The sequence below is a fragment of the Peromyscus leucopus genome, chromosome 3, assembly GCF_004664715.2.
Source record: "Peromyscus leucopus breed LL Stock chromosome 3, UCI_PerLeu_2.1, whole genome shotgun sequence".
In the NCBI taxonomy this organism is placed as follows: domain Eukaryota; kingdom Metazoa; phylum Chordata; class Mammalia; order Rodentia; family Cricetidae; genus Peromyscus; species Peromyscus leucopus.
Window position 1 is genome coordinate 58,684,052 of NC_051065.1, and position 27,997 is coordinate 58,712,048.

General features: G+C 54.3%; 1 protein-coding gene across 1 annotated transcript; it reads left to right on the forward strand.

The window, feature by feature from the left end:
- Positions 1-40: 40 nt before the first annotated feature.
- On the forward strand, positions 41-27,997 carry LOC114691084 (kielin cysteine rich BMP regulator). Its single transcript, XM_028866213.2, is given in 40 exon segments — positions 41-133; positions 2,269-2,435; positions 4,557-4,746; positions 4,837-4,913; positions 7,199-7,295; positions 7,429-7,511; positions 7,708-7,801; positions 8,312-8,328; positions 8,851-8,922; positions 10,871-10,964; positions 11,100-11,179; positions 11,252-11,345; positions 11,643-11,728; positions 11,811-11,892; positions 12,070-12,222; positions 12,297-12,403; positions 12,477-12,570; positions 13,134-13,307; positions 13,408-13,490; positions 13,584-13,647; positions 13,650-13,676; positions 13,758-13,946; positions 14,181-14,351; positions 15,616-15,792; positions 16,723-16,808; positions 17,061-17,151; positions 17,281-17,363; positions 17,455-17,548; positions 18,785-18,958; positions 19,197-19,279; positions 19,980-20,100; positions 22,219-22,298; positions 22,499-22,598; positions 23,792-23,934; positions 24,213-24,385; positions 24,466-24,577; positions 24,665-24,766; positions 25,392-25,556; positions 27,073-27,379; positions 27,552-27,997. Coding segments are annotated over 40 exon segments (4,674 nt in total). The 5' UTR covers positions 41-63; the 3' UTR covers positions 27,770-27,997.

Below are 27,997 nucleotides of genomic sequence, written 5' to 3' on the forward strand. Positions count from 1 at the left end.
CAGCCCGCCTCCCGCAGCGCCCGCCGCCGAGCACCGACCCAGAGCGAGGCCGGCGGAGGGAGCATGGCGGGGGCCAGGGCGGCGCTGCTCCCTCTGCTCCTGCAGCTCGCGAGCCTGGCGCTGGCCGCGCGCGGTGAGTCGGGGCGTCCAGCGTGTGCCCCCACTTCTGGCTCAGCCCGGCAGTCCGTCGGACGGGGCCAGACCGCTTCTCCAGCCCCGCCTGGGCTGCCTGTCCCTGGCCGGCCTCGGAGCTCTCTCTCTCCGTACTCCCCGTCGGTGGGCGAGCAGAGTCGGCGGAGGGGAGGTCAGGCCGGGGATCCTGGATCGGGCCGGGTCCTCCTGCTGTCCCTGCCAAGGAGTCCTGAGCAGCAGCGAGGCAGAGGCTGTCCTGGTATCTGGGTGTCTGAAGTTAATTATTTGTATTGAGAAGGGGAGGGGGAGGGGGCAGTGCTCTCTGTGGGAACTGACTTTGTCCTGTCAGGCTTGCACGAATGGATGGTCTCTGCAGGAAAAGGGTTAGGAGGAGGCTAAGGGGGGACCCGAATTCAGTTTCTGGGGTGCAGCCAGGCTTGTGCCACATCCAGGAGGGCTTCCTGCAGATCTTCGAGGAAAAGGACCAGCCCTGTTTTCAGCTGAGGATTCCAGAGGACGACGTCCCCCACACATCACCGCACACACTGCTTCCTTGACCCCTCTGTTGTGCCTGCTTAAGCAGAACTGGGGGAGCTGGCTGAGATGCTGGGGCTGTGGGGGTAGGGTAGCTGGAGGAGGTCATGCTTGGGTGCAGGGTTTCAGATACTGAGACCCCTATCCATGAGCATCCTTCCTGGGGCTGGAAGTTGGGCAGAGGGACCATGTCAAGACAGTGCTGATTTCTGGGCCCGGATCTCCTGCACAGGGCAGGAGATGAGGACAGGCTGGGTGGGCTGCTTATGGTGCTGAGGCAGGAGGGTTAGGACCTCTGGTGGAGAGAGCTGCAGGGCAGGATGGAAAGTTGGGCAGTGCTGTGGTGACAAGTGACATCTTAACCTGCTCTGGGAGCCTTGTACTCTGTGAGAGAGGGGAGCAAACTGAATTATGGGGCTTTCTCTTCCGGCTCGGTGAAGACGGTGGGGAAAGGAGAGGATGGGGTGGGTTACCGACCACTGAGGGGGGACAGGGGAGTCGTACTGAGGGAGTTGGAGTGGTATTAATTGAGCCATGGACTGGAATGCCCCCCCCACCCCGTGGTGACAGTTAAGAAAGAAGTAGGTGCCGTCTTTCTGCCTGGTGTCCCTGGGAGAAAGGCCGTCGTTACTCCAGCTTGTCCTGATTGAGTTCCCACTGTGGGAAACTCACAGCCACCTCCTTCAGCCTCCTTCATCGGCCTCCCACTCCCCGGATGTCTGTGGGAAGAGGCCTTTGCCCCTACCTTCCTGACTTAGTGGGGGTGAGGTGAGGGGGGGTGGCTGTGCCCACCCCAGGCCTAAGCTCAGACGCACATTCTTCCTTCCTGGACATAGTGTTATCTAGGACCAGGGACAACTGTCTTCCCCATGCCTGGAGTGCACAGCACAGCTGGGTTCTGCTTTCCAGAGCCCACCTCATCCAATACGGGGCTCCCGAGCTTCTGCCACACACCCACAAACAGTGGGGTGGGGAGCCCCTTTTCCCAAACCAGTGCCTTTACCGACAGGTATAGGTGTAGACCGGTGGGGACATGAGTGAGCACACACACACACACGCACACACACACGCACACGCACGCACGCACGCACGCACGCACGCAGGCACGCACGCACACACACACACAAGACCTCCAGCTAATTAAAGAGCCCTCCTTGCACATATCCAACACTCTCCCTGGCATTTCAGCCTGTGTTGGTCTCTTGTTAAACATGACATGTCAGATCTATCTCTGGCCCACAGTGGATGGATGGTCCAGACACCACAGCTCCACGACTCAGGATCCCCACAGAGTCAGAGCAGGTTGCAGGGAGGCCTTGGTCTGGATCCTGCTCCGTGTCCCTTCAGGAAATTGATGTAGGCCCCGGGGTGCTCTGAGGGCGTCTACCTCTGATTTGCGTTGCCGTGTTCTTCCCCTACCTGCGTCCACGCCAGCCCCTTCACCTACCATGTCTCCTCCCACTCCCCACCCCGCCATGGTGGGATAGGGGGACAGGGTGGCGCACAGGGTGACTCTTCTCCCATGTGTGGTTTAGAGGACAGAACCCAGGAGACCTTCCCAGCTCCTGCCTACAGGCCAAGCTGGCTTCTTGCGCCCTTTAGGTGGAGCGGTCTCCAGAGAGCGCCCTAGGCTCGCTGACATTCTTGACTATCAGCAGCAGGCCTCCTCCCGCTCCTTGGCCCCTGCTGGGGCCCAGCAACAGCAATGGTGCCCCCTGGAGGAGAGGCTGGAACGGCTGGAAGCTGAGGTGACTGACCTCAGAAAGCAGGTACCATGGAGGCGGACTGGCGGGATGGGGCAGGAGGGGCTTGGTTTGGAGGCCCCAAGGACACTAAAATAGAGGGTTTGTTGTCGGGTTTGTTTGTTTGTTTCATTTTGTTTGAGACAGTGTCTCTCTACATAGCCCTGGCTGTCCTGGAACTCACTATGTAGACCAGGGTAGCCTTGAACTCACAGAGATCCACTTGCCCTTGGCTCCTGAGTGCAAGAATTAAAGGCATGCACCACTGTGATCAGCTTTTGTTGTTATTTTTTAAATTTATTTTTATTTTACACGTATGGGTGTTTGTACATGTGTTTGTATGTACAGCATGTGTGTGCCTATGGCTTGTCGAGGCCAGAAGAGGGCTGTAGTGTGTAGCTGTTCTAGCTATGACCTTGAAGCACTGCCCCTAGTGAGGTAGCAGGTAACTGTTACACCTGCCTATGACCTTGAAGTACATGCCCCTGGGGCATGGCCACCACGTGATCCCTCCCTTCTCTCTTTTAGCAAATCCTGCCGGTGGGCACCACCACAACCTCTTTTTTTTTTTTTTTTTTTTTTAAGCAAAGGAATTTATTTAGGGTTAACTCACTACCATGGGGGATTTATTGTAGGGTCTGGGAAAGCTGAGCTTTGTCCCATGCTGATTTGCCTAGTCCAAGATCTCAGCATCCAGTACCACAAGGAGGCAAAGAGAGACCCGAGTACGTACATTCCAAATCTTAAGGGTCCCGAGTGGCATGCACTTCAAGGTCTTAGGCAGGTGTAACAGTTACCTGCTAAAGAGGAGAAAGGAGAGAGTTACCTGCTAAAGAGGAGTGCAGTTAAGAGCACTGACCGATGTTCTAGAGGAACCGGGTTCAGAGGGTGTCGGGTCTCTTGGAACTGGAGTTATATGGACCGTTATGAACCGTCATGTGGGAGCTGGGAACCAAACCCAGGTCCTCCGCATGAGAAGCCTGTCTTTAACCACTGAGCCATCCCGCAGCCCTTGTTTTGTTTATTTGTAATTGTTTTGTCAGTGCTTGAGACTGAACCCAGGTCCTCACACAGGCTAGGCAAGGGCTGTGCCACTAAGGTACATGTCCCCAGTCATTAGAATTCTGCTGCAAATGCACATAGAGAGGTTCTTATCTGACTAGTCCTGAAACCTCTTCTTCTTGGAATGTGGAGCCTCCAGGGTATGTGTTTTTGACCCAGGTTTACGTATTTGTTCATGCATTTGGCAAAGAGAATGGAATACTCCAGGTGGCAGTGGCACACATCTTTAATCCCAGCACTCAGGAGGCAGAGCCAGGTGGATCTCTGTGAGTTCAAGGCCAGCCTGGTCTACAGAGCAAGATCCAGGACAGGCACCAAAACTACACAGAGAAACCCTGTCTCAACAAAACAAAACAAAACAAAACAACCTTAAATTTTGGGCTAGAGAAATGATTCAGAGATTTTAAAAAAGAAAAAAAAAAAAAAAAAAAAAAAAAAAAAAAAAAACACTGACTACTCTTCCAGAGGTCCTGAGTTCAATTCCCAGGAACCACATGGTGGCTCACAACCATCTGTAATGAAATCTGGTGCCCTCTTCTGGCCTGCAGGCATACATGCAGGCAGAACACTGTATATATAATAAATAAGTAAATGTTTTTAAAGAGAGAGAGAAAGAGAGAGATAGATAGAGATAGAGAGAGAGAGAGAGAGAGAGAGAGAGAGAGAGAGAGAGAGAGAGATTGAGAATGGAATGCTCCCTAAGCGTAAGATACCACTAGGGAAGGTTGTGAGTGGTAATACTGACTTTAAAAGCCAGGCAAAGTGGTGCATGCCTATAATCACCCGGAAGACTGAGGCAGAAGGGTTGGCATGAGTTTACAACCAGACTAGGCTTTATTACAAGTAACCACCAGCCAGGGGTTTATCCTCCACTCCAAATTACTCTTTAATTACTAGGGCAGGGAATGAATCCTGGGTTTCTCTGTTCAAGCACCAGTTTTACATTCCCTGAAACATGCTCATGGAAGGGCACTCACCTTTGCTCAGGAATCCTCATTCTGCCTCAGTTTCTCCATCTCACAATCCTTGAGGAATTACCCATGAAGGAAGCTGAGCCGAGCCTGCCCCTCCACTCTGTTTCCCCAGAACAGGGACCTGCAAGCCAGGGTGATGCAGCTGGAGTCTTGTGGCTGCTGCTCAACTGCCCCCCAGTGTTGGGGGCTGGGACGCACCTGTCCTGAAGGGGCTCGCTGGGAACCTGACGTCTGCACGGCCTGTGTGTGCCGTGATGGGGCCGCACACTGTGGCCCTCAGCCCAACCTGCCCCACTGCCTCGGTCAGTATCACCCCACCCACCCACTGCAGCTGTTTTGGGGGTCTGGAAAACACACTAGGGTCCCAAATGACATTACTGTCTCTGCCTCAGGCTGCAGCCACAATGGCCAGTCTTATGGTCATGGGGAGACCTTCTCCCCAGATGCCTGCACCACCTGCCGCTGTCTGGTGAGTGCTGAGACCCACTTGGATTTCCCACACCTGTCTGCCTGCTTCCCTCTAGCTACGTGTCACTGACATGCTGTGCCCGTTGTGTTATGGAGTCTCTCTGCCCTTCCTGGCCAGACTTTCATCCATGACCTTGGGATTCCAACTGGTTCGACTTTGCAGAGCTCCATCTCCACATGCTTGTTGGGCCCCCAAAGCTTCCTGGTGGAATTGCACTAGAAAGAGGAATGCTTAAGAGTCCTCTGTATTCAGGAACAGAGGTGGGAGAGACACGTGGAGGGAGTCAGTCTAGGAAGAGCCAGCCATGCAGTTTGGATTTCCTTCTGTGGCTCTGGGATGCCGCTGAAGTCCACAGAGCCAAAGGAGAGTGTTAGGAATACCCCCTAGTATGGGATGGATGCAGAGACCAGCTGGAAGGCTGCTTCAGCTACGGTCTAGACACAGGGTCGGAGAGGGCAGGGGCCGCAGGCAGGGGCTGTTTCTACAGAGCAGGCAGGGGCTGGTGACCGGTTAGATCCCATGGAATAACAGAGGTCAAACAGGAAGCTAGAGGACAGTGATGTGGGCGACTTGAAGAGAGCTGTGGCTCTATGGGAATCGTTTGTTTGTTTGTTCGGAGACAGGGTCTCACTGTGTAGCCCTGGCTGGCCTGGAACGCGCTATGTAGAGCAGGCTGACCTCAAAGTCGCAGGGATCCTCCTGCCTCTGCCTCCCAAGTTCATTGTTTCTTCTTTAGCTAGTCTTTGCAAATCTGAATTTCAAATAACACATGATTTAAACACACACACACACACACATATACGTATGTATATACGTGCATGTGTGTGTGTGTGTGTGTGTGTGTGTGTGTGTGTGTGTGTGTGTGTAAAGTATACTCCATACAATATTTAGGACATTCTCTTTGTTCTTGTTCTTTTTTGTTTGTTTGTGTTTTAGACTGTTTCATGTTGCTGAGGCTGGCCTTGAAGTCCTGATCCTCCTGTCTCCACCTCCCAAATGCTGGGATTCTAAGTGTGTGCCACCGTGTTTGGCTTCTTATTTGTTTCTTGAGATAGGCTCTCACACTGTAGTCTGAAACGTACTGGTTAGCCCAGGCTGGACTCAACTCACAGCAGTCTTCTGTCTTGGCCTACAGTGCAGGAATTATAAGTGTGAGCCACCACATTGGGCTTGGATGTGTGTGTGTGTGTGTGTGTGTGTGTGTGTGTGTGTGTGTGCAACTGACCATTAAACCAAGAGCATCGGCGTGCTAGGCAAGCACTCTACCACTAATCTGTATTCGCAGACCTCCTTTTTTGATGTCTTTGCTCGCTTGCTGCTTTTGATTCACAGTCTTGCTGAGTTGCTCAGGCTGACCTTGGACTCATTCTATAGCCCAGGCGAGTGTTGAACTGTTGATCCTCCTGCCTCAGCCTCCAGAATACCTGGAATGAGAGAGAGACCTGCATCACCAGGCCAGGCTGGGACATACTAAAAAACACAGAGTGTCACCTATCTGGAATTCCGTTGTTTGAGCGCCCTGTACTTTGTCTGGTATCCCATCAGGAGAGGCATCCCAGTTGGTGGTCAGTTAGGAGGGACAAGGACTCCAGCCAGCCCTTGGATAGAGACCAAGACTGAAGTCCTGGGAGTGGATGGATTCTAAGGGAGCTCACAGTGTAGCTCATTGGCAGAGAGCTTGATGAACACACAGGAGGCACTGGCTTAGAGCCCTGGCATTCTTCTCATGTCCCAAACTGTGTAGTTCAAAGACATGGACACAGAGAGAGAGTGCCTCAGGGCCACTGCTGCTCTGTACGATAATAGCCTTTGACGATGGTGTCCCGTGTGGTGCAGGGATGGAGTGGGGGGGTGGGGGGGCAGGCTCACCTTTCAAGACACTTTCCTCCCACCTGTTATAAATAAAGGCAGGGCCCTGTCTCAGAGTCAGACCCTTGGTTGTCTCTTGCTGGAAAGATGAAGGAACTATAAAATTAACCCATCCAGCTGTTTGATGTAGTCCCAGGCATCTGGGTCTCTTACTTGGGGATCCAGGCCTGGTTTTGAAGGCTGCTCTGGGGGCCAGGGCTGTTGAAATGTGGTATCCAGAGACCTGTGTCATCTCCACTTGCCAGGTAAGAGGATTCGGGTATAGCCCCCATCACTGTTCAAGCCCCCGCTGCTCTGCATTGCCCGAGGCCTGGCCGTGCCTCTGGGCATCCTGGTCTGGAGCCTGCTAGGCCTTTGAGGTCTGCAGCTTGGACAGTGGAGAGGGCTCAGGGGAGGACTTGGTGTCTGCTCTGCAGGCAGGAGCTGTGCAGTGCCACGGGCCCTCATGCTCTGAGCTCAACTGCCTGGAGACCCTCACCCCACCTGGGGAATGCTGCCCTGTCTGCCGGCCAGGTGACAGCCTCATCTTACCCGTGGATCCCCTCAGCCTCAGTGGGCCCACACCTACTTGGGGCCATGCCTTCCCTTGGGTATTGTCCCCCCACCCTGCTCTCTGGTGACCCTTGCCCTCCTGGCAACCTTCCAGGCTGTGAGTATGAAGGGCAGCTTCGTGAGGAAGGGGCCAGCTTCCTGTCCAGCTCCAATCCATGCCTCCAGTGCTCTTGCCTGGTGAGTCGCTGCAGCCTCTGCCCAGGCCCGCTTCCTTGGGCCATCTCTGCACCACCCCGCCACGTCCGTCACTGTTAGCCCTGTACATGCCTTCTGAGCCTGGTGCCACTGAGACTCTCCTCCGTCCCCGCTGGACACCTGCCCACCTTGAGCCTGCTGGAAGTCACACCCCGGGCTGTCGCACTGTCCATTGTAGAGGAGCCTGGTTCGATGCGTGCCGGTGAAGTGCCTGCCAAGCCCCTGCCCCGAGCCAGTCCTGAGGCCTGGACACTGCTGCCCAGCCTGCCGAGGTGAGAACCCGTGACGCTTTCAGTTATTCGTTGATTTGTTTGCTGTGTATGGGTGTTTTGTCTGCACGCCCATCTGTGCACCGTGTGTCTGCAGTGCCTGTGGGGGGTGCTGGGGATCGAACTCAGGTCCTCCGGAAGAGAAATCAGTGCTCCCAAACACTGGGCTGTCTTTCCAGTCCCTGTGACTCTCTCTTTGTAGAGTCCCCAGCAGACGGTCACACTGTTTCTCCACTCCAGAGCCCTCCCTTCTAGACCGATGTTTGATCAGTGGGCAGGCAATGCCAGGCCAAACACACTCTGGAGCTACAGTACCCGAGTTCAGATGTTTCCGTTGTCTCTTAGTGGCTACAAGAATCTAAGTCATTGTTTCTCTGTGTGTTTTCCATTTGTAAGGTGCACGTGATGTACCTTTTAGTATTGTCTAATAAATGACTATTAGCTACCTGCTTTGGGCACCCAGACGCAGAATCCTCCCTCGGGGATTACCACTAGAGGGGACCCGAGTCACAGCCACAGGATAAACTAGTGTGACAGAGGCGGGAGCAGAAGCCCCTAGGGACCAGGTACAGTCGAACTTAAGGAGACCAAGTCCATCTGGGCCCAGAAGGGAAGGCATTCCCGGGGGATCCTCGCTGGAGGGTGTGCTGTGCTGTCTAGGAAAGGCATGGAAGAGCAGGCTGAGAAGCAATGGGGGGACCCTACCCCCAGCCCCCACTCCTCCTGGGGTATTGAGAGTCTCTGAGAGTCTAGACCAGTGGTTCTCAACGTGTGGGTCGCGACCCAATTGGTGATCCTCTATCTCCAAAACTATTTACGTTATGATTCACAACAGTAGCAAAGTTACAGTTATGGAGTAGAAATGAAAATAATTTTGTAGTTGGGGTCACCAACACGAGGACTGTATTAAAGGGCCCGCAGTGTTAGGAAGGTTGAGAACCACCGGTCTAGACAGTGGTGAGCGCATGAGAGGAGAGTGGAGAGCAAGGCAGGATGGGGCCCCGGATGATTCCCTTTCCCTGTTCTCTGTCCCCAGCCCCGGGCTGCACGAGGGTAGCTCTCACAGGGACCATGGCCAGGAGTGGACCGCTGCTGGAGACCCCTGCCGCATCTGCCGATGCCTGGTGAGCCTGGGGCTGCCCTCAGACTGTCCCTCACCCTGCCTGCCATCGGGCCTGCTGGATTCTTGATTTCATTCCGTGGGCCACATCGGTGGGCACGGGGTAGAGACAGAGACAGAGACGGTTGTATTGTGGGCCCTGTGAGCACGTGACCTGGTGGGCTTGCCTGTTCACCGCTCTGTTCAGCAGGCTGGTCATTTGAGCTCAAGAAGTTCATGGGTGGGAGGAGAGCCAACAGGGCAGGGCACGCTGGGTGGTCAGAGCTCCAGAGAGGGAGGAATACAGTCGCACTTGCAGTGGCCAATCCTGTGACACCAGAGCCCTTAAGATGTGGCTGGCCAGAACTGCTGTGGGCTGGATGTGACGGCAAAAGGCTTTAAACTCGGCAGAGACAGGAAATTTGTGAATCTGAGGCTAGCCTGGGCTACATAGTAAGACCCTGTCTGGAAGTAGTTACATCTGCCTGTGATCCCTGTTCTTAGGAGGCCGGAGCAGGAAGATCATGACTATGTGGACAGCGTAGATTATGTAGTGAGATCTTGTTACAGCTGTCCTCCCTCAAAACCAACCAACCAACACACACACACACACAACCCACAAAAAAACGAAGAGAGGCACAGTAGGATGAAAAAGGAATGCAGAATATCTCATTGGTACGCTGTGTTGATTACGTGTTGAAATAGTATTTTACATGTGATAGATAAATGGATTATAATCTAAAATTTTAATTTCTTCATTTCCTTTTATGTTTCAAAAGTTGGCCTCAGAAAAATAATTTACACAGCTTAATGTGGCTTGTGTTATCTTGTTTTTCCGAAACTTGGATCTAGAATTTCATGGGTGGGGGTGCTGTTCGACAGGCCTTGAAGGGGAAGTGGGGAAAGATGTCCTAGGAATAGGCAGAGGACAAAGTTGGAACAGGTTTTAAGTACCAGCTTCCTGAGGTAGACGCCCACCTACACTTTTCATTTCAACCCACAAGCCCATGAGCAGCGGACTACTATTGTCTATTTTTTTTTCCAGATAGGTAGACTGAGTCACAGATAGTTAAGTAAGATGCTAGGTTGTCCGTCTGTGCCAGCTTCCTAAGTCTTCTGTAATTGAGGATTACATAGTAAGTGACTTAAAACCACACAAATATACTCCATGTTTCTGGAGGCCAGAGGTCAAAGACCAAGGTGTGGCAGATTTGGTTTGCGTAGATGGCTGTGAAGGAGAATTTTTGTGCTTTCCTGGCTTCTCGTCATTGCTGCCGTTCTTTGGCTTCTATAGCATCCAAGTATTTTTTAAAGATTTTATTTTTCATTTATTAAAAAAAATTTTTTGAGACAGTCTCACTATATAGACCAGACTGGCCTTGAACTCAGAGATCTGCCTGCTTCTGCCTCTCAAGAGCTGGCATTAAAGGCATGCGCCACCACAGCTGGCCTCATTTTTCTTTTTTAATGATGTGGATACATGTGTGTCTGAGTGTGGGTTTGTGCATGTGAGTGCAGTCCCCTGATGACCATTGACAACAGGTCCTTTGGCGCTGGAGTCCCCAGGTGGCTGGGGGCCACCACTTCCCCTACGATAGCAGGAAACACTCTTAACTGCTGAGCCGTCCCTCAGCCAGCCGCAACATCCAAATCTGGTTTTATCTTGTGGCTCTTTATCTTCCTATGTGAATCTGAGTTCCCCTTTATATAGGGATGCTAAGTCATAGTGGGTTAGGGAATGACCTCCTCCAGTAATACCTCATTAACTAACTACATCTTCACCAACTCTGTTTCCAAAAGAGAAAATAATCTGAGGCACCAGGGGCAACCACTTCAACATATGAACCTTGGGGGTGGGGGATGCATTTCATCCCCTAGGAACATCCAGTGAGTGGATGGCTGGGATTCTAATGCCATTTCTGTTTCTTGGCTGAATCCTGGGGGCAGGTCTTTCCTTTGCCTTCCCTTGCTAGGAGGGCCACATCCAATGCCGCCAGCGGGAGTGTGCCAGCCTGTGTCCATACCCTGCCAGGCCCCTTCCGGGCACCTGCTGCCCAGTGTGTGATGGTGAGTCAGGAGTGGGGAGTGGAACGGGGACCCTAGAGAGGTCGGGAGTGCTGATGGCTGCCCAGCATGAGTTATCTGGACTGGGCTGGTGAGTGTCCCCTGAAGAACATCTGAGGGCGCCTGTTTTCCCAATAGGCTGTTTCCTAAATGGGCGGGAGCACAGCAGTGGGGAGCCTGTGGACTCCCAGGACCGCTGTTCCAGCTGCCGCTGTGCTGTGAGTATGGCGGCCTGTCAGGGAGGGCCTGGCTTCAGGGTCTGTTCCCTGCTGACTGGGCCCTGTTGGCAGAATGGGAGTGTCCAGTGTGAGCCTCTGCCCTGTCCACCTGCACCCTGCAGATATCCGGGCAGGATTCCCGGGCAATGCTGCCCTGTCTGTGATGGTGAGTGGGGGCAGGGTCACCATTCACCACGCAAGGGGCAAGCACCACCTAGGGACAGGCTCTGGATGATGGTGAGCTCTGCTTTCCTGCACCTACGCCCCTACCCCACAGCTGAGTCCTCACCTCACTTCTCACGGCACACGTCTCCGTGGTATGTGTGGTGGGTGCAGGCAAGGGCCTCCTAGAGGACATGCCTAGGTGATCTTCCTCAAGACGGGGGTAATATGCCTTGGGGTGGCATGATGCTTCCTGCTCAGCAACTAGTTCTGTCCCCCAGAGCCCTGTCCTCCTGTCCAGGCTGTCAGTACCAGGGGCATGAATATCAGAGCCAGGAAACCTTCACCCTCCAAGAGAACGGCCACTGCCTTCGGTGCGCCTGCCAGGTGAGTGAGTGAGTGAGTGGGCCCACCTTCCGCCCAGGTCTGTGGCACCCCTTAAGGGCCTCTCACTTGGCCCTCTTCCTAGGCTGGTGAAGTATCCTGTGAAGAACAGGACTGCCCGGTCACCCCCTGTGCACGGTCTGCTTCTGGCCCCCAGCTCTGCTCAGGTGTGTATGGGGTGGGGTTCAGGGGAGAACTGTACCCCAATAACGAGGGCCTACCAAGTATCTCAGGGTTTGCTCAGAGGCTATGGTGGCGTGCAAACCAGGGCCCCCATGGGTTGGGAAGGACAAGGACCGAGGAAGACATTTAGGTTGCTATGGTGACAGACCCTCTTGCTGTAGCCTGCGTGCTTGATGGTGAGGAGTTTGCTGAGGGGATTCAGTGGGAGCCGGATGGGCAGCCTTGCACCACCTGTTCCTGCCAAGACGGAGTGCCTGTGTGCAGGGCTGTGCTTTGCTCTCCCGTACCCTGCCAGCACCCTACCCAGCCACCTGGTGAGTGCCCCACCAGATCTCACCCTTCTTCACTGGCTTTGACCAGCCCACCTTGACCAGCCCGTCCCACCCAGGTACCTGCTGCCCTAGCTGTGAGAGCTGCACCTACCTCGGCCTAGTGTATGCCAATGGGCAGAACTTCACAGATGTGGACGACCCTTGTCATACCTGCCACTGTGAGGTACGTCCCGGGCTGAAAGCTGCCTGCGGAGCCCCTCCTGGGCCCTCTGCCACTGTCCCTTCCCTGCTCCCAGGATGGGACTGTGAGGTGTTCCTTGGTCAACTGTCCTTCCACAACCTGCGCCAAGCCCCAGAATGGACCGGGCCAGTGCTGCCCCAAGTGCCCAGGTATGTGTTCATTGTGTCTGACTGGCCTGAGGACAAGGACTGCGTTGTCACACAGCCAGGTGGGACCAACAGCTGTCTTCCAAAGCTATGGCTTTCAGAACTGTTTTTTTCCTACACAACTAAGAACCCTACGGAACTCAAGAGGGCATGGGTGGGGGGAAAATAAAGACTTTTGGTTACCAGACCACCCTTCTCTGGGACCCTACATTCCTCTCAGATAACACAGGTTCCTGCAATTCGGGGGCTTGGGGCATGGTCCCTGCATGCAAGGATCTGTATCCTAGGCACACACGTGTGTAAGCTCTCCTTAGCATCCTCAGAGACACACATCCATCTCCACCTGCTAGTAAAGGAACTCAGAATTTTTCACACCAGTGAGAGAGAGAGAGATGCATTGCTACCCCAGCCCCCTTCCTCCTCTCCCTGATTGGAGACAGCCCCCACACTGGCTCTTCTCAGTTACTGTGGTGGCTCTGGGTTCTGGGAACATTGGAGAGGCTGCAGGCGGCACCTAGCACCGTCAGCCTCGGCGGGAACTGCTGTCTCCACTGCCTGCTGCCCAGACTGCGTCTTGGAGACACAGGTGTTTGTGGATGGAGAGCGCTTCCCTCACCCAAGAGACCCCTGCCAGGAGTGCCATTGTCAGGAAGGCCAGGCTCGCTGCCAGCCCCGTGCCTGCCCCAGCGCCCTTTGTGGTCACCCTCTGCCCAGCACCTGCTGCAGGACAGACTGCCAAGGTGAGGTAGCCCAGCTGGGGAAGGGGTGCACCTGGCGTGGAGAACTCTCCCACAGGTCCTTACCCCTGGGGACAGCAGCCCATAGCTGCCCCCTCTTCAGGCTGTGCCTTTGGTGGGAAAGAGTACCCCAACGGAGCGGACTTTCCTCACCCCACTGACCCCTGCCGCTTGTGTCGCTGCCTGGTGAGTGTGTGAACCGGAGGAAAGGGGGTGTGTAAGGGGTGGGGACCACTTCGCACTAACCTGACTTGGCTCCGTCTGTCTGTCCATCCTCAGAGCGGCAACGTACAGTGCCTGGCGCGTCGCTGTCCGCCGCTGTCCTGTCCCGAGCCAGTCCTGCCCGCGGAGAGTGCTGCCCGCAGTGCCCAGGTAGGCACCGCTCCCTCGGGCGCCCCTCCCCGCGGCTCCTCCTGCCCCTCGTGCTGTGACCGTGACGCACTCTCTCCGCAGATGTTCCTGCTGGCTGCCCACGGTCAGGGGATGCGGTCCCCGCCCGCCACCAGGAGCACTTTTTCCCATCGGGAGACCCCTGCAGCCGCTGCCTCTGCCTGGATGGCTCCGTGTCCTGCCAGCGACTGCCCTGCCCGCCCGCGCCCTGCGCCCACCCGCGCCAGGGCCCCTGCTGCCCCTCCTGCGATGGTACCTCCTCTGTGGCACCCTTCGAGATTCGGGTGGCACCCCCTACCCCGCTTTGCCATCCGCTACCCCTCTCCCAGCCTCGATGCCCCTGCTCCCCAGTTGTGCCTTCCCAGGAGTCCTTCTTCCTCGGACGGTCTCTCCTGCCTGGGGACTATAATAAAAATGCGAGGAACAGGTCCAATAGCAGGGTCTGGCCACTAGCCACCATGGTTCCCGTCCCGCTCTTCCCCCTAGGCTGCCTGTATCAGGGGAAGGAGTTTGCCAGTGGGGAGCGCTTCCCATCTCCTAGCATCGCGTGCCACGTGTGCCTCTGCTGGGAAGGCAGCGTCAAGTGCGAGCCCAGGGCTTGTGCCCCTGCACCTTGTCCCTTCCCCACCAGGGAAGACTGCTGCCCTGCCTGTGACAGTGAGTTGGGGGTTGGGGGACAACAGGACACACTGCTGGGGCGGGAGGGGTGCTGGTGAGAGAGCCAGGGGAGCCAGCCTGCTCTTTACTGCTCAAAAGCAGATCAAAATAGTAAAACAGTGTTTACTGTGAGGAAAAGAGGAGGCGGTGGTGGTGGTGCATGCCTTTAGTTCCAGCACCCTGGAGGCAGAGGCAAATCTCAGAGTTCGAGGCCAGCCTGGTCTACCTAGAGACTCCCAACAGCCAGGGCGACACAGAGAAACCTTATCTGGAAAAACAAACAAACACAACAACAAAGTCCTGTGCCGACACCTGCATTTTCTCCTGTCCTTGAAAAAATTTAGGAGCATGAACTTGGGCAAATTACAAAATCCCATGCAGTCTAATTTTTAACTCCTTAAAAAAATTTTTTTCTTCACTCCTTGTCACTCTTGTATCATCTCAGTAATCTTTATTGTTTGAGACAGGGTCTCATGTCGCCCATGTTGACCTCCAATTTGCTGTATAGCGGAGGATGACCTTTGCCCCGCTCCTCCTTCCTCCCAAATGCTGGGAACAGGCTGTAACCAGCAAACCCAATCTATTTTAGCATCTTCTACCAAATGTAATTTTATGTATTTAGTGTCTTTCTTCACATGAACATACTAGTTATGTAGCTGGATGTCAGAGGACAACTAACTGTCAGGAATCAGTTCCCGGGGATTGAACTCAGATTATCAGGCATGGTAAGGAGCCCTTACCTACTGAGCCATCCCACCAGCCCCCAGAGGGGTTAAATGAAAAAATTAGACTTGTAGCAAATAGGAGATTTTACCATTAAAATGAATACAGTTAAAGCACAATGCTGTTAAGTTCTACCTGGGTGTGGTGGCTCATGCATGTGATCCTAGGACTGAGGTGGTTTAGACTGCAAGATCAGGAGTTCAAGGCCAACCTCAGCAATATGAGATCCTATTTTAAAAAATTATCTATCTATCTATACATACATGCATACATACATACATACATACACACATATGACATATATATGTCATATGACATGTGTGTATGTGCATTCAATTCTAAACTCTTAATTTTGTGTGTATGAGTCTACTTTATGTGCATGGGTGTGTAGAGTTCAAGCACTATCATGCTCTGCCTTTTTTATTTGAGACAAGGTCTCTTACTGAAATTCCGAGCTAAACTGGCCAGGTCAAGCTCAGGGAATGACTGCTTTCCTCTCTCCTCTCTCTCTGCCTTCCTCTTCGGTTCCCCTCTCTGGCAGACTGTGAGTATCTGGGGGTATCCTATCTGAGCAGCCAGGAGTTCCCAGATCCCCGGGAACCCTGCAACCTGTGCACCTGCCTTGGAGGCTTTGTGACGTGCACCCGCCAGCCCTGTGAGCTTCCAGCCTGCAGCCACCCACTCATCGGACCTGAGCACTGCTGTCCAACCTGCCAGGGTAGGAGCCACCCGCCTCCCCCCTACTCCTGCCGGGTCTCCCTGGGGCTAGGCACCAGTGGACAGGAGGTTTGTATACAGTTGAATCCCGTCAACTCAGCCCTGAGATGGACACAAACAGATTCTCTTACCCCAGAATCCCCATATGCACAATCTGCCCTCTTCTCTGTCCCCACTGTCACCTCACTAATTGGTCCCTTGTGTTCTAAGCTTTCCTGCTCTCAAATTATCTTGCTGCCTTCCTAAAATGTCACCCTCTTGAAAACTGTGCAGTGGTTCCTGAGTCACCAACCAGGACCTGACCCAGCCCACCCCCTCTGACCCAGCCCACCCCCTCTGACCCAGCCCACCCCCTCTGATCCAGCCCACCCCCTCTGACCCAGCCCACCCCTCTGACCCAGCCCACCCCCTCTGACCCAGCCCACCCACTCTGACCAGCCACCCCTCTGACCCAGCCACCACGCCACCCCTCTGACCAGCCCACTCTGACCCAGCCCACCCACTCTGACCCAGCCCACCCCTCTGACCCAGCCCACCCCCTCTGACCCAGCCCACCCACTCTGACCCAGGCCACCCACTCTGACCCAGCCCACCCACTCTGACCCAGCCCACCTGGCCACATATCCAGGCTGCCTGTGCCACCCTGACCCCTCCCATGCAGGCAGGACATTCTCCTTGGTCTTTCATCTCCATTCCATATCCACTGTCTTCCAGCCTCTTCATGTATGCAAATCTCTGTGCAAAATCCTGCAGCCCTGATGATAGCTTTCCTCACACACACCCCTTCCCTGCCCCTCTCTGCTACACTAGCTCTAGCTCAGCTGTGTGTGTGTGTGTGTGTGTGTGTGTGTGTGTGTGTGTGTGTGTTCATGCATGTGACGGGGAGGGCTCTGTTGACAGTGGTCTACCTATCACATTCCCACTCTGCCAGGATGCCTGTACCATGGGATCACTGCTGCCCTTGGAGAGACCCTTCCTGATCCTCTTGACCCCGCCTGCTCCCTCTGTACCTGCCAGGTGAGGTGACTCTTTGGGTCTTGGCATCTCTTCATTCCTTACCTTCCTCTCTGGCCAGGAAGGAGTTGTCCACACCTAGGTTGCAGTAAACATACTTTGCTTGTGATATCTGATCAGACAAGGGTAGGGTCTGGTCTCTCTGGAAGAGGGGCCCGGGCCTTATAAGCTCGGTAGGGTACCTGCCAAGCTGGTAGTGCAGCCTGATTGCAAGGTGACACGGAGGTCCAAGTAACAGTGTACTCTCTCCCCCAGGGAGGTTCTATGCGCTGTCAGAAGAAACCGTGTCCTCCGGCTCTCTGCACACACCCCTCTCCAGGCCCCTGCTTCTGCCCTGTTTGCCGCAGTGAGCATAGTTTGCCTGCACCTTTCTGTGTGCCTGGCACCTGTGCCCTCTAACTCCCCTCTTCTGCCAGGTCGGAGGTAGGCCAGGGTGGCACAGACCCCCACCCCACAGAAAGTGTGTCTCCCATAGGCTGCATCTCTCAGGGCCGGGAGCATCAAGATGGGGAGGAGTTTGAGGGACCGGAGGGCAGCTGTGAGCGCTGCCGCTGTTGGGTATGTAGTAACAAGGCTGAGCAAGGATGGCCCTGTGCTTCCGGGTCCAAGCCTCCATGGCAAGCCCCCGACCTGCATCTCCTGTCTGCAGGCTGGCCAGGTCAGCTGTACGAGGCTTCGGTGCCCGCCCCTGCCCTGCTTGCTTCAGGTCACAGAGCCAGGGAGCTGTTGCCCTCGATGCACAGGTACCCAACCTCGTACCCACACTTCAGCCCCTGACCTTATAACCTCCCCTTTACCCCTCCCATGCCTCAGTTCCCCTTAATCCACATTCAGCCTTTCTCTTCCCAGATCAACACGCCCTTAGTAGGCCAGCTAGATTCCTCTCAATGCAGTCTCTCTCCCTATTTCAGTAGTAATAATAACCATGATTAATAACGCTTATTGGAACTGTATATATACAGTGTACCAGACCCCCCACACACACCTCATTTTTTAACAATTTATTTATCTTTATTTTATGTGCATTGGTGTATGCATGTATGTCTGTGTGAGGGTGTCAGATCTTGGAGTTTCAGACAGTTGTTAGCTGCCATGTGGGTGCTGGGACTTGAACCCGGGTCCTCTGGTAGAGCAGTTGGTGCTCTTAACCACTGAGCCACCACTCCAGCCCCCCACACACCTCATTTTAAGAGCAGAGTGATCTTAGCTGGATATGTTGTCCTCACTCTCATTTTTTAATAACATTTATTCATTGATTTTGGTTGGGGAGCACACCACAGCCTGCATGTGAGGATCAGAGGACACTTTATGGGCGTCCTTTTCTCCCTTTACCATGTGGGCCCCAGGGACCCAACTCAGGTTGTCCAGCTTGGTGGCACGTGCGTTTATTGGCTAAGCCATCTCCCTGGTCCTCTTCTTCCCACTTTTTAAGGATGAGAAAAGGAGACACAAGGAGGTAACATAATTTTCCTGGCCGCTGAGCTTTCGGGTAGCAAGGTCAAGATGTGCATTCTGGCCTCTGGCTCCAGAGTCTCAGGCTTTCTCAGCCAGTCTGCCTCCCCTCATCCCACCCTGTGTAGCCCAGAAACCACCTTGCCTTGTAAACAAGACAGGACAGATACAATCCCCACTGGGTACAGGCGAAGACTGAGGCTTGGAGAGCTACCTGGGGTGCATGGGTAGTAATAGAGCAGTTCATGCCATGTGCAGCTATTAAATGCCTGCTGCATACCAGCGTTGCTCGATGGACTTCCATCAGCAGCGCCTGCTGCTCGCAGCTTGATGAAGCAAGCAAATGGCTCCCTACACCCCCACAGACATGAGTTCTGCCCTAGCCCAAATCCGTGCCACATCCCTGCCATATCCACGCCGCACCCCCATCCTGGTGCCCCCGTATCTTGCTGACCACAGGTGGGATTGGGGGGTTCAGATGTGCAGATCTCAGACTCAAAGCTTATGCCTGCCTGCCTGGGACCCAGGCTGCCTCGCTCACGGGGAGGAACACCCTGAGGGTAGTAGCTGGGTGCCTGCCAACAGCCCCTGCTCCACCTGCGTGTGTCACAAGGGCGTCATCACCTGTGCCCAAGTCCAGTGTGTCAGTGCCTGCATCAGGCCCCAGCAGGGGCCCAGTGACTGCTGTCCTCGCTGTTCTGGTACTTGGAACCTGGCGTGGGAGGGAGCCCTGGGCAGGGGGTGAGCACCTTTCTGCTTTTGCGCTGGGCTCGGTGGCAGGGGTGGGTGAGGGGGGGCTCCAGGAGAAGTAGCCTTCATTCTTGTACACTCCTCAGCCCCAGGGTGGGGGATGGGAGCTGGAGGGTGGAGGGGCCCCCACCTGGCATGGGTGCCGGCCGGAAAGTTCCTCCTTCTCCTGTGTTCTCATCTCACCTCAAGGCTGTGAGCATGAGGGCCGGAAGTATGAGCCTGGGGAGAGCTTCCAGCCTGGAGCAGACCCCTGCGAAGTGTGCATCTGTGAGGTAGGAGAGGGCAGAGTTTGGGGCTGGCCACTTCATGGAGCATGACCATGGGGATCAGACAAAGTATGTCTTAGTCTCAGGACTAAGGCTGAGCTTGGCCAGTGGGACCGGGTCTGGATTTAGATAGAGCACAAGGTCAGGATGGGAAGGCTGGTCTTTAGGGGGGTGGTGCTCAGGGGTAGTGGGTGACCCACATACAAAGTATTTACATTCTACTTTAAAAGTAATGGTGAGGGCTGGGGCTGTAGTTCAGTTGGTAAAGTGCTTGCCTGGTATGCCCAAAGCCCTGGGTTCAATCCTAAGCACCACATAAACAGGGTAGGGTGGCATATGTCAGTAATCCTAGCACTGGGGAGGTAGAGGCAGGAGGACCAGGAATTCAAAGCCAGCGTTGGCTACATGTCAAGTTTGAGGCCACCCTGGGCTACATCAAAAAAGAGATGATGAATGGTGTCATGGGTTAGGAGACAGACAGTGGGGGGGGGTGATGGTATGAAGAGCGCCAAAGGGTTAAAGGTCACATGATGGCTGAGGCCTCAGTAAATTGAAAAAGTAAAGGGCATCATCTCCAGATTAAGAGCAAGGTGACATGCCCACAGTTCCCGAAGACAAGGGCTCAGCAGACGGGGATCCTGGCGTCCAGGAGCAGCAGTTCATGGCCTTGGACTCACCTCTGCTCATTCATTCATTCTTGCTGTAGCTGCAGCCCGAGAGGCCTCCCAGCCTTCACTGTCGCCGGCGGCAGTGCCCCAATCTGGTGGGCTGCCCACCGGGCCAGCTTCTGCCCCCTGGACCTCAGCGCTGCTGCCCCACCTGTGCCCGTGAGTCCTACGATGCGGGGTAGATAAGCCAGAAGGGCCGGGCTGTACCCTTAGAGACATGTTGGAAGAGCCAGCTAGCTCTCCCGCTCACCTCAGCCCTCTCCTGACTCAGGTGTACTGTTTTGGAAGCTCTTGCCTAAGTGGTGAAGCCTGTTCCGCTCCTAAGTGAGCTGCACAGGAAGCTGGCGGGGACTGCGGGCCTCCGCGGCCAGGTGCGGGGTGTGGAACATCCTGCCCAGCAGGTGGCGCTGCAGGGTAGCCGTTGTCTGCCTGCTCTTTGGGAGCTGCAAGGCAAAGACCACACGGGGAATTGAATGGTTCAGCAGCAGGGACAGGGAGAGCCATTCTGTTTCTTTTCTTCAAATAAGAATTGATAAAGATATGTGGGAGCAAAGAGAGTTGTATTTTTATTATAAATATTGGAAAACAGCACACTAGTCTCCTCGATTTAAGACTTGATGCTTACCCAGTCATCTCCTCTTTGCTGTGAAGCCCGTGTCGTCCATGGAAGTCCAGCACCATAGACTCGATGGCGCGGCTTTGCTACGCACACTCACATCTTCCTACATACAGACAGGATTCTCCGGTGGGGACTGCTTGCCCCTCTGTCCTCTTTTCAAGTTCTTATTGTAAAGACGTACAGCTCTTGGGTAACATACAGTTTACCACTTGGCTGTGTTTAAGTTACAGCTCAGGGGTATTCAGTACATTCATAGTGTTGTGAAACCATCATGGCCTTCCATCGGGGTGATATATTCTTATGGCACTGTTGTTGGGGTTTTTGGGGAGCTCTTTTTGGGGGGACCTGCTACTCAGCTCCCAAACAAATCACACACACGGAGGCTTATTCTTTTTTTTTAATATTTTCTTTTCTTTTTTAAATAATTTATTAACTTTATTTTATGTGCATTGGTATAACAGTGTCAGATCTCTAGGAACTGGAGTTTCAGACGATTGTGAGCTGTCATGTGGGTGGTGGGAATTGAACCCGGGTCCTCTGGAAGAGCAGTCAGTGCTCTTAACCACTGAGCCATCTCTCCAGCCCCATGGAGGCTTATTCTTAATTATTAACGCCCGGCCTTAGCTTGGCTTAGTTTCCACCCAGCTTTTCTTAACTTTAAGTTAACCCATCTACCTTTTGCCCCTGGGCTTTTCCCATTCTCTTACTTCTGTAAATCTTCCTCTTGTTCCATGGCTTGCAGTGTAGCTGGGTGGCTGGACCCTGGGTCCTCCTCCTCCTCTCTAGTTCCTAGATCTTCTTTTCCTCCCAGATTTCTCCTTCTATTTATTCTCTCTGCCTGCCAGCCCCGTCTATCCTTTCTCCTGCCTTGCTATTGGCCATTCAGCTCTTTATTAGACCATCAGGTGTTTTAGACAGGCGCAGTAACACAGCTTCACAGAGTTAAACAAATACAACATAAACAAAAATAACACACTCTAAAATAATCTTCCCCAACATAGCACTTGCTAGGATGAATTGCAAGGGGTGAGAGGAAGACTCCTTTATTAAGCACCTAATGTATACCACACACTACTTGCTGCTTCTAATAAGCTGCATCTCATTTAATTTTCACAGTGACCCAGTCAAGTAAAGTGGTATTATTTCCTTTTTACACTTGAAAAAACTGAGTCTCGGAGAGGTAGAAGCATTTGTCCATCTAGTGTGGGGCCAGGACTGGAACCTGGGATGCCTCACTACCTCCCTCTTTGGCCAGTTCATATGAAGGGAAGTAACAAGAAGAATAGGCCAGGCATCTTGGCCATGATCCATGCTTGGTGACCCCAGGTTGAGGAGCCACGCTGAGCCGGTTTCCAGCCCTACCCCCCTTAGTATCGAAGTTCTCCCAAGGGGCTAACCGTCGCTTGCTTCAGCAGCACATGTACTAAATTTGGCTTGGTGAATGACAAATACATTGCTGTGGGGATTGTCATGGCCCCTGTTGCAAGGATGACGTGCAAATTCGTGAATAATTCTGCTTTTTCTGTCTCATTGAGCTAACCTACAAAAACCAACACACAAAAACCCAGGAGGTCCAAACTTCTTTGTGTGGAGAGAGCTGGGACTGCGGGTTCTGTCCCCCGACCCCTTCACCCCACGCTGGCTTCTTGCCTTCGCAGAGGCGCTGAGTAACTGCACAGAGGACCTACTGGGGACTGAACTGATGCCACCAGACCCCTGCTACACCTGCCGCTGTCAGGTGAGTCCTGCTGGGGGGACTCTCAGAGCCCCCTTCCTCCTGGCCTCTCCCCCACGGCTACTCCTGAGCTCTTGCTCACTCTGACATTTGCCCGTTTGTCCTGAATGCCTTCTCCCGCCCACACCCTACTCCCGACTCTGCCCCCACACCTCCATGAGATCTGCTGTCTTCTCCATATCATGTTTACATAACCACAATAGGAGCTGACGTGGCTCTGTACTCGCCGGGCTTGTCCTGAGCTCAGCTGTTCCCTGTCGGAGCACCACACCCCCCCTGGCAGCTGCTGCCCCATGTGTAAGGGTAAGTGGCCAGGCTTGGTCTCCCCATCAGAGAGGAGCCTGGGGATGGAGGAGGGAAGGCTTGGCATGTGTGCGTGCCCTGAGAGCTGAAGGCAGAATGCAGCTTTCATCCTTTTGTAGAAATGGAGGCACTATCCACTGGGGGAGACCCATGACGCCTACATTCTCAAGGGCATTGCACTATGCACTGGGAGCTGGCCCAGTAGAGGGTTCCAGGGACTGGCATTTTGGGTCTCCAGGACTCCATAACCAACCAGCCTGAGGGCAAGGCCTGCTACCCACCTGACTTACCAGGCTTGCTGAGCAAGTTAACATCCTCAGGGTGCTTGTGGAATGGGACGATGAGTTCTGAGAAGGAAGAGTGCCCTGGAAGGGCATCCACTTTTCCTCCTTAGCCCGAGCGATGGAAGCTTCCCGCAGGAGCATGGCAGATGGAGAGCTGGCAGGACCCCCGGCAACACTTGCATTATCTGCACCCGTCATGTGACCTGGGGACAAGGACATAGATAGGTAAAGGGAGGAGGAGGGTCCAACACCCACCAGCAAACCTGGGCCGTGAGTGGCAGCTGCAGTGTGCTGGACGAGGACTGAGGCCTGGGCTCCCTCCTGCACCGTTGGGGGCAGACAGAAGGGACAGATGGAAGAGACACCGCCTAAGACCCTCCCAGAAGACCCACGGAAATTGCAACCTTGGTTCCTGCAGGAAATCCCTAAACGACAGTATCTGTCTTCAGCGGGGCCATTTGGAGAATCACCTCAAGGAGTGCCAAGAGCGCTCCTGTCCTTAGGGCTGGCCGGGGTGCCTAAAGTCGGCACCTGCTGTGACGAGGACGGGAAGGGTGACAGCTGATCCCGTCTGTCTGCCCCACAAGAACACCCAGCGTCCCAGCAGTGCAGGTGGGGAGGAAGCCCAGGCCTCGCTCCTTGTCCAGCACAGCAATGCGTCTACCGCTCTCATGGCCCCTATTTGCTGGTGGATGTCGGACCCTCCTCCTCCTACACACCCACTTGTCTCCAGGTTACCTGACAGGGGCAGGTAATGCAAATGTTGCAGGGGTCTTGCCAACTCTCCATCTGCCAGTCCCCTGCGGAGCTCCTCCGCCACCCAGTCTGAGAAGGAGAAATGGCTGTCTTTCCATCAGCACTGAAGAGTTTGAGTAGGGCCCTGACCCTGTCTGTCTCATTTCCTCTCAGCTCCTACCCAGTCATGCATGCATCAGGGCCGCCAGGTAGCCTCTGGGGAACACTGGGCTGTGGACGCCTGCACCAGCTGCTCCTGCTTGGCTGGCACTGTGCGCTGCCAGAGCCAGCGCTGCAGTAAGCTCGCGTGTGGCCCGGTGAGTGTCTTGATCCAAGGTGGTAGGAGCCGGGTGCTCAGGGCCCTGCTATCCCAGAGGCGGCTTGGGCTTCTGTTGCCATTCATGAGCGGTTAGTGGAGACAGAGATGGTGCTGTTCCGGGAGTGACCACCAGAGGGTGCCCTGACCCGCTCTCAGTGAACCTGGGTTCAAGGGGTCAGAGAGAAGATGGGCGGATGCTCAGACTTCTATGAGAGCCAGCTGAGACTTGACAAGGGAGTGTGTCCTGTGACTGACCGTGTTTGGGTCTGAGACCAGGATGAGGCTCCTGCCCTGAGTCCCGGCAGCTGCTGTCCCCGCTGTTTGCCCCGGCCGGCTTCCTGCATGGCCTTCGGAGACCCCCATTACCGCACCTTCGATGGCCGCCTGCTGCACTTCCAGGGCAGCTGCAGTTACGTGCTGGCCAAGGACTGCCAAGGCGAGGACTTCAGGTATGCACCCTTCTCGCTTCCCCCTGACACCTAAACCTGACGCCTCTGACCTCAGGCACCCGGGCCCTTCCTCCCCATAGTGTGCACGTGACTAATGATGACCGGGGCCGGAGGGGTGTGGCCTGGACCCAAGAGGTAGCAGTGCTGTTGGGAACCGTGGCTGTGAGGCTGCTGCAGGGCAGGACAGTCATGGTGAGCCAAGGGCCCAGGGAAGGTCAGTCCTGCACAGTTCACCTGTCTGCCCCAACATGGCCCCTCCCTCCTCCCTCTCCTTTCCAGGTGAACCAGCACACGGTGACCTTGCCCTTCCTTCAGGAGCCTCTGCTGTACATTGAGCTTCGTGGGCACACTGTGATCCTGCATGCCCAGCCTGGGCTTCAGGTGTGGCCAGAGGGCAAAGCTGGGTAGGCCTGGGAGCCTATGCTTCCGTAACTACAAAGACAGGTGCCCGCTCCCTCCCGCCGGGTGGAAGGAGGAAGCAGAAGTGAGAGAACAAAGCTACATCCTCAAAAAGCTCTGTCGCTAGCCTGTTTTCACTCTTGGCTCAGCCATCCATATACTGAGACTCTGGGCCTCAGTTTGCTTGTCTGTAAAGTGGGGAGTTGGTAGGAATGGGGAGGCTGTCAAGTGAGGTCTAGGTGGTCTCTGGAAAGGTGACTTGTTCTCTGCTTCCAGCCAGAGTCATAACTTAGAAACCCATGCTTGTGTGCACACGATCCAGACTCTGGCTGCATTGTACCTTCCTTAGGGCCACAGGACGGTGATTCTCAGGAAGTGGGTTTTGTTCTACCTGAAACCCAGTGGAAAGATGCCTGGGGGGAGTGGGCAGCTCTCCCGACCATCAGTGTTTGGCCAGGCTGCACAGCGATGTGTATGGGCTAGGGAAGTGGTCCACCAGTGTGCACTGTGCACCTGTCCATCCCGCAGCAGGGGACTACCAAATTAGCCCATGAGCTCCTTGGGGTCTCTCTGCTTCCCCTCTCCTAGCCCCAGGCCTCTCGCACAGGTGCTGTGGGACGGGCAGTCCCAGGTGGAGGTGAGAGTTCCCAGCTCCTACCGGGGCCGGACTTGTGGTCTCTGTGGGAACTTCAATGGCTTTGCCCAGGATGATCTGCAGGGCCCAGATGGGAGGCTCCTGCCCACAGAGGCCGCATTTGGGAACAGCTGGAAGGTATGTGACTTGGGAGGGAGGAGCTGGGGCAGGCTAGAAGAACTGGGCACAGGCCTTGCTGTGAAAAGGGACCCAAGGTAGATTTTTGGGGTTTTCATGGCAGTTGGAGGCTTAAAGTCTGTCTTGATTAATAGCGGAGGTCTGTTGGAAGCCTTGTCACCTGAATCCCAAAGCCCTTTCTCACTCACTGGCTTGTGACCTTGAACAAGTCATCTACCTACTCTAGTCTTAGCTCATCTCAAAAAAGAGGCGGCAAACACTCTTCTTTACCTTTTGGTTGTACGTTTGCTTTTGATTCGGGGTCTTGCTAGGGAGCCCACACTGGGCTCCAGCCTGTGACCCTCTTATCCAGCCTCCATTGTACAGGATTACAGACCTGAGCGATGGACACTTTTGACTTTCTGTTTTGTTTTGAGAAAGGGTCTCAGGTGACCCAGACTGTCCTTGAACTCAACTCTCCGTGTAACTAATCCTCCTGCCTCTGTCTCCCGAGTGCTGAGATTACAGGCATGCACCACTATTATGGGTTTTTTGTGGGGTGCAGAGTATCAAACTCAGGGCTTTGTGTGGGCTAGACAAGCACTCTTGAAGGAAGAGCTTTGATGTATTTGCTCTTTCTTTCTTTCTTTCTTTCTTTCTTTCTTTCTTTCTTTCTTTCTTTCTTTCTTTCTTTCTTTCCTTCTTTCCTTCTTTCCTTCTTTCTTTCTTTTTCCTTCTTTCCTTCCTTCCTTTCCTTTCCTTCCTTCCTTCCTTCCTTCCTTCCTTCCTTCCTTCCTTCCTTCCTTCCTTCCTTCTTTCCTTTTTGGCTGGAGAGACAGCCATGGGTGCTGGGAACCGAACTCTTACATTTTTAGTTGTGAGCCTGACCTTTGACGGCTGAGCCATCTCTCCAGCCCCCTTTCTTTTTTGATAGAGTCTCAGTATGTTGTCCAGGTTGGCCTGGGCCTTTCTGTCTGGCCCAGGATCCTTCTTCCCCAGCCTTCTAGTGCCGGGATCATAGGTGTGTGCCACTATGCATTGCTCTTTAAAAAACAGTTTCCAGCTGGGCAGTGGTGGCACACACCTCTGATCCCAGCACTCGGGAGGCAGAAGCAGGTGGATCTCTGAGTTTGAGGCCAGCCTGGTCTACAGAGTGAGATCCAGGACAGGCTCCAAAGCTACACAGAGAAACCCTGTCTTGAAAAAACAAAACAAAAACAAAACAAGTTTTTATTAGCATATATTAATTATACATAATAATGTGTTTCATTTAGACATTTTCATACATGCATATACTGTATCTTGATGACCTCCCTATCACCCTCACTTGGTCTCCCCTGTTCTAACTAATCCCCTCCTCATCCCAGGTGAGGACAGTCCACTTCCACTTTCTTGTCTTTTTGATTATTTTTCTCTGTCCAGTGAGTTCTGTTTAAGGTTGTGGGTAAGAACTGGTTTACAGGAGCATGGCCTGTCCTGCTCGAAGGGAGATTTTGGCCAGTGATGCTTTCATAGCATGGCTGCTCTCTCCATGTAGGTCCCCGAGGGGCTGGGTCCTGGCCGGCCCTGTTCTGCAGGCCGAGAGGTGGACCCATGTCGGGCAGCAGGCTACCGTACCAGGCGTGAGGCCAATGCCCGGTGTGGGCTCCTGAAGACCTCGACGTTCAGTCAGTGCCATGCTGTGGTGCCCCCAGAACCCTTCTTTGCTGCCTGTGTCTATGACCTATGTGCTTGTGGACCAGGCTCCTCAGCTGACGCCTGTCTCTGTGATGCCCTGGAAGCCTACGCTAGCCACTGTCGCCAGGCTGGGGTGACTCCCGTGTGGAGGGGCCCTACACTCTGTGGTAAGGGGGTGATACACGTTTACGTTGAATGAGGGCCCCGTACAGAAAGGAGGGGGAGCCCGACAGACTTAAGTCTGGGCAGGGAGGGTACAGGGAGACGTAACACAAGTATGTCATAACGAGCGGAGAGATGCTGGGGGACCTCTGTGACGCGGCTTTCCTCTGCCTGCAGTGGTGGGCTGCCCCACGGACCGTGGCTTTGTGTTTGATGAGTGTGGACCGCCTTGTCCCCGTACCTGTTTCAACCAGCACATACCCCTAGGGGAGCTGGCCGCTCACTGTGTGAGGCCCTGTGTTCCAGGCTGCCAGTGCCCTGCAGGCCTGGTGGAGCATGAAGGCCACTGCATCCCATCTGAGGCCTGCCCGCCAGTCCTGCTTACTGGCAACTAGCTCACACGCTGTCCAGTCCCTGTCAGGAGCAACCTCTGGTCCCACCCTGAGTTAAGAATGCCCTCGGCCAGGACTTGTCTGGTCAGAGGTCACCCCTGGGTGAGCAGCAACCTCTACAGGCCACAGCTGTAGAGACAGTGCCCTGCTCAGACAATGGGATCCCGGGCCTGTCCTCCAGACATCCAGAGTCTCAAAACACAAGAATAAACTCTATACATTTGCCCATGA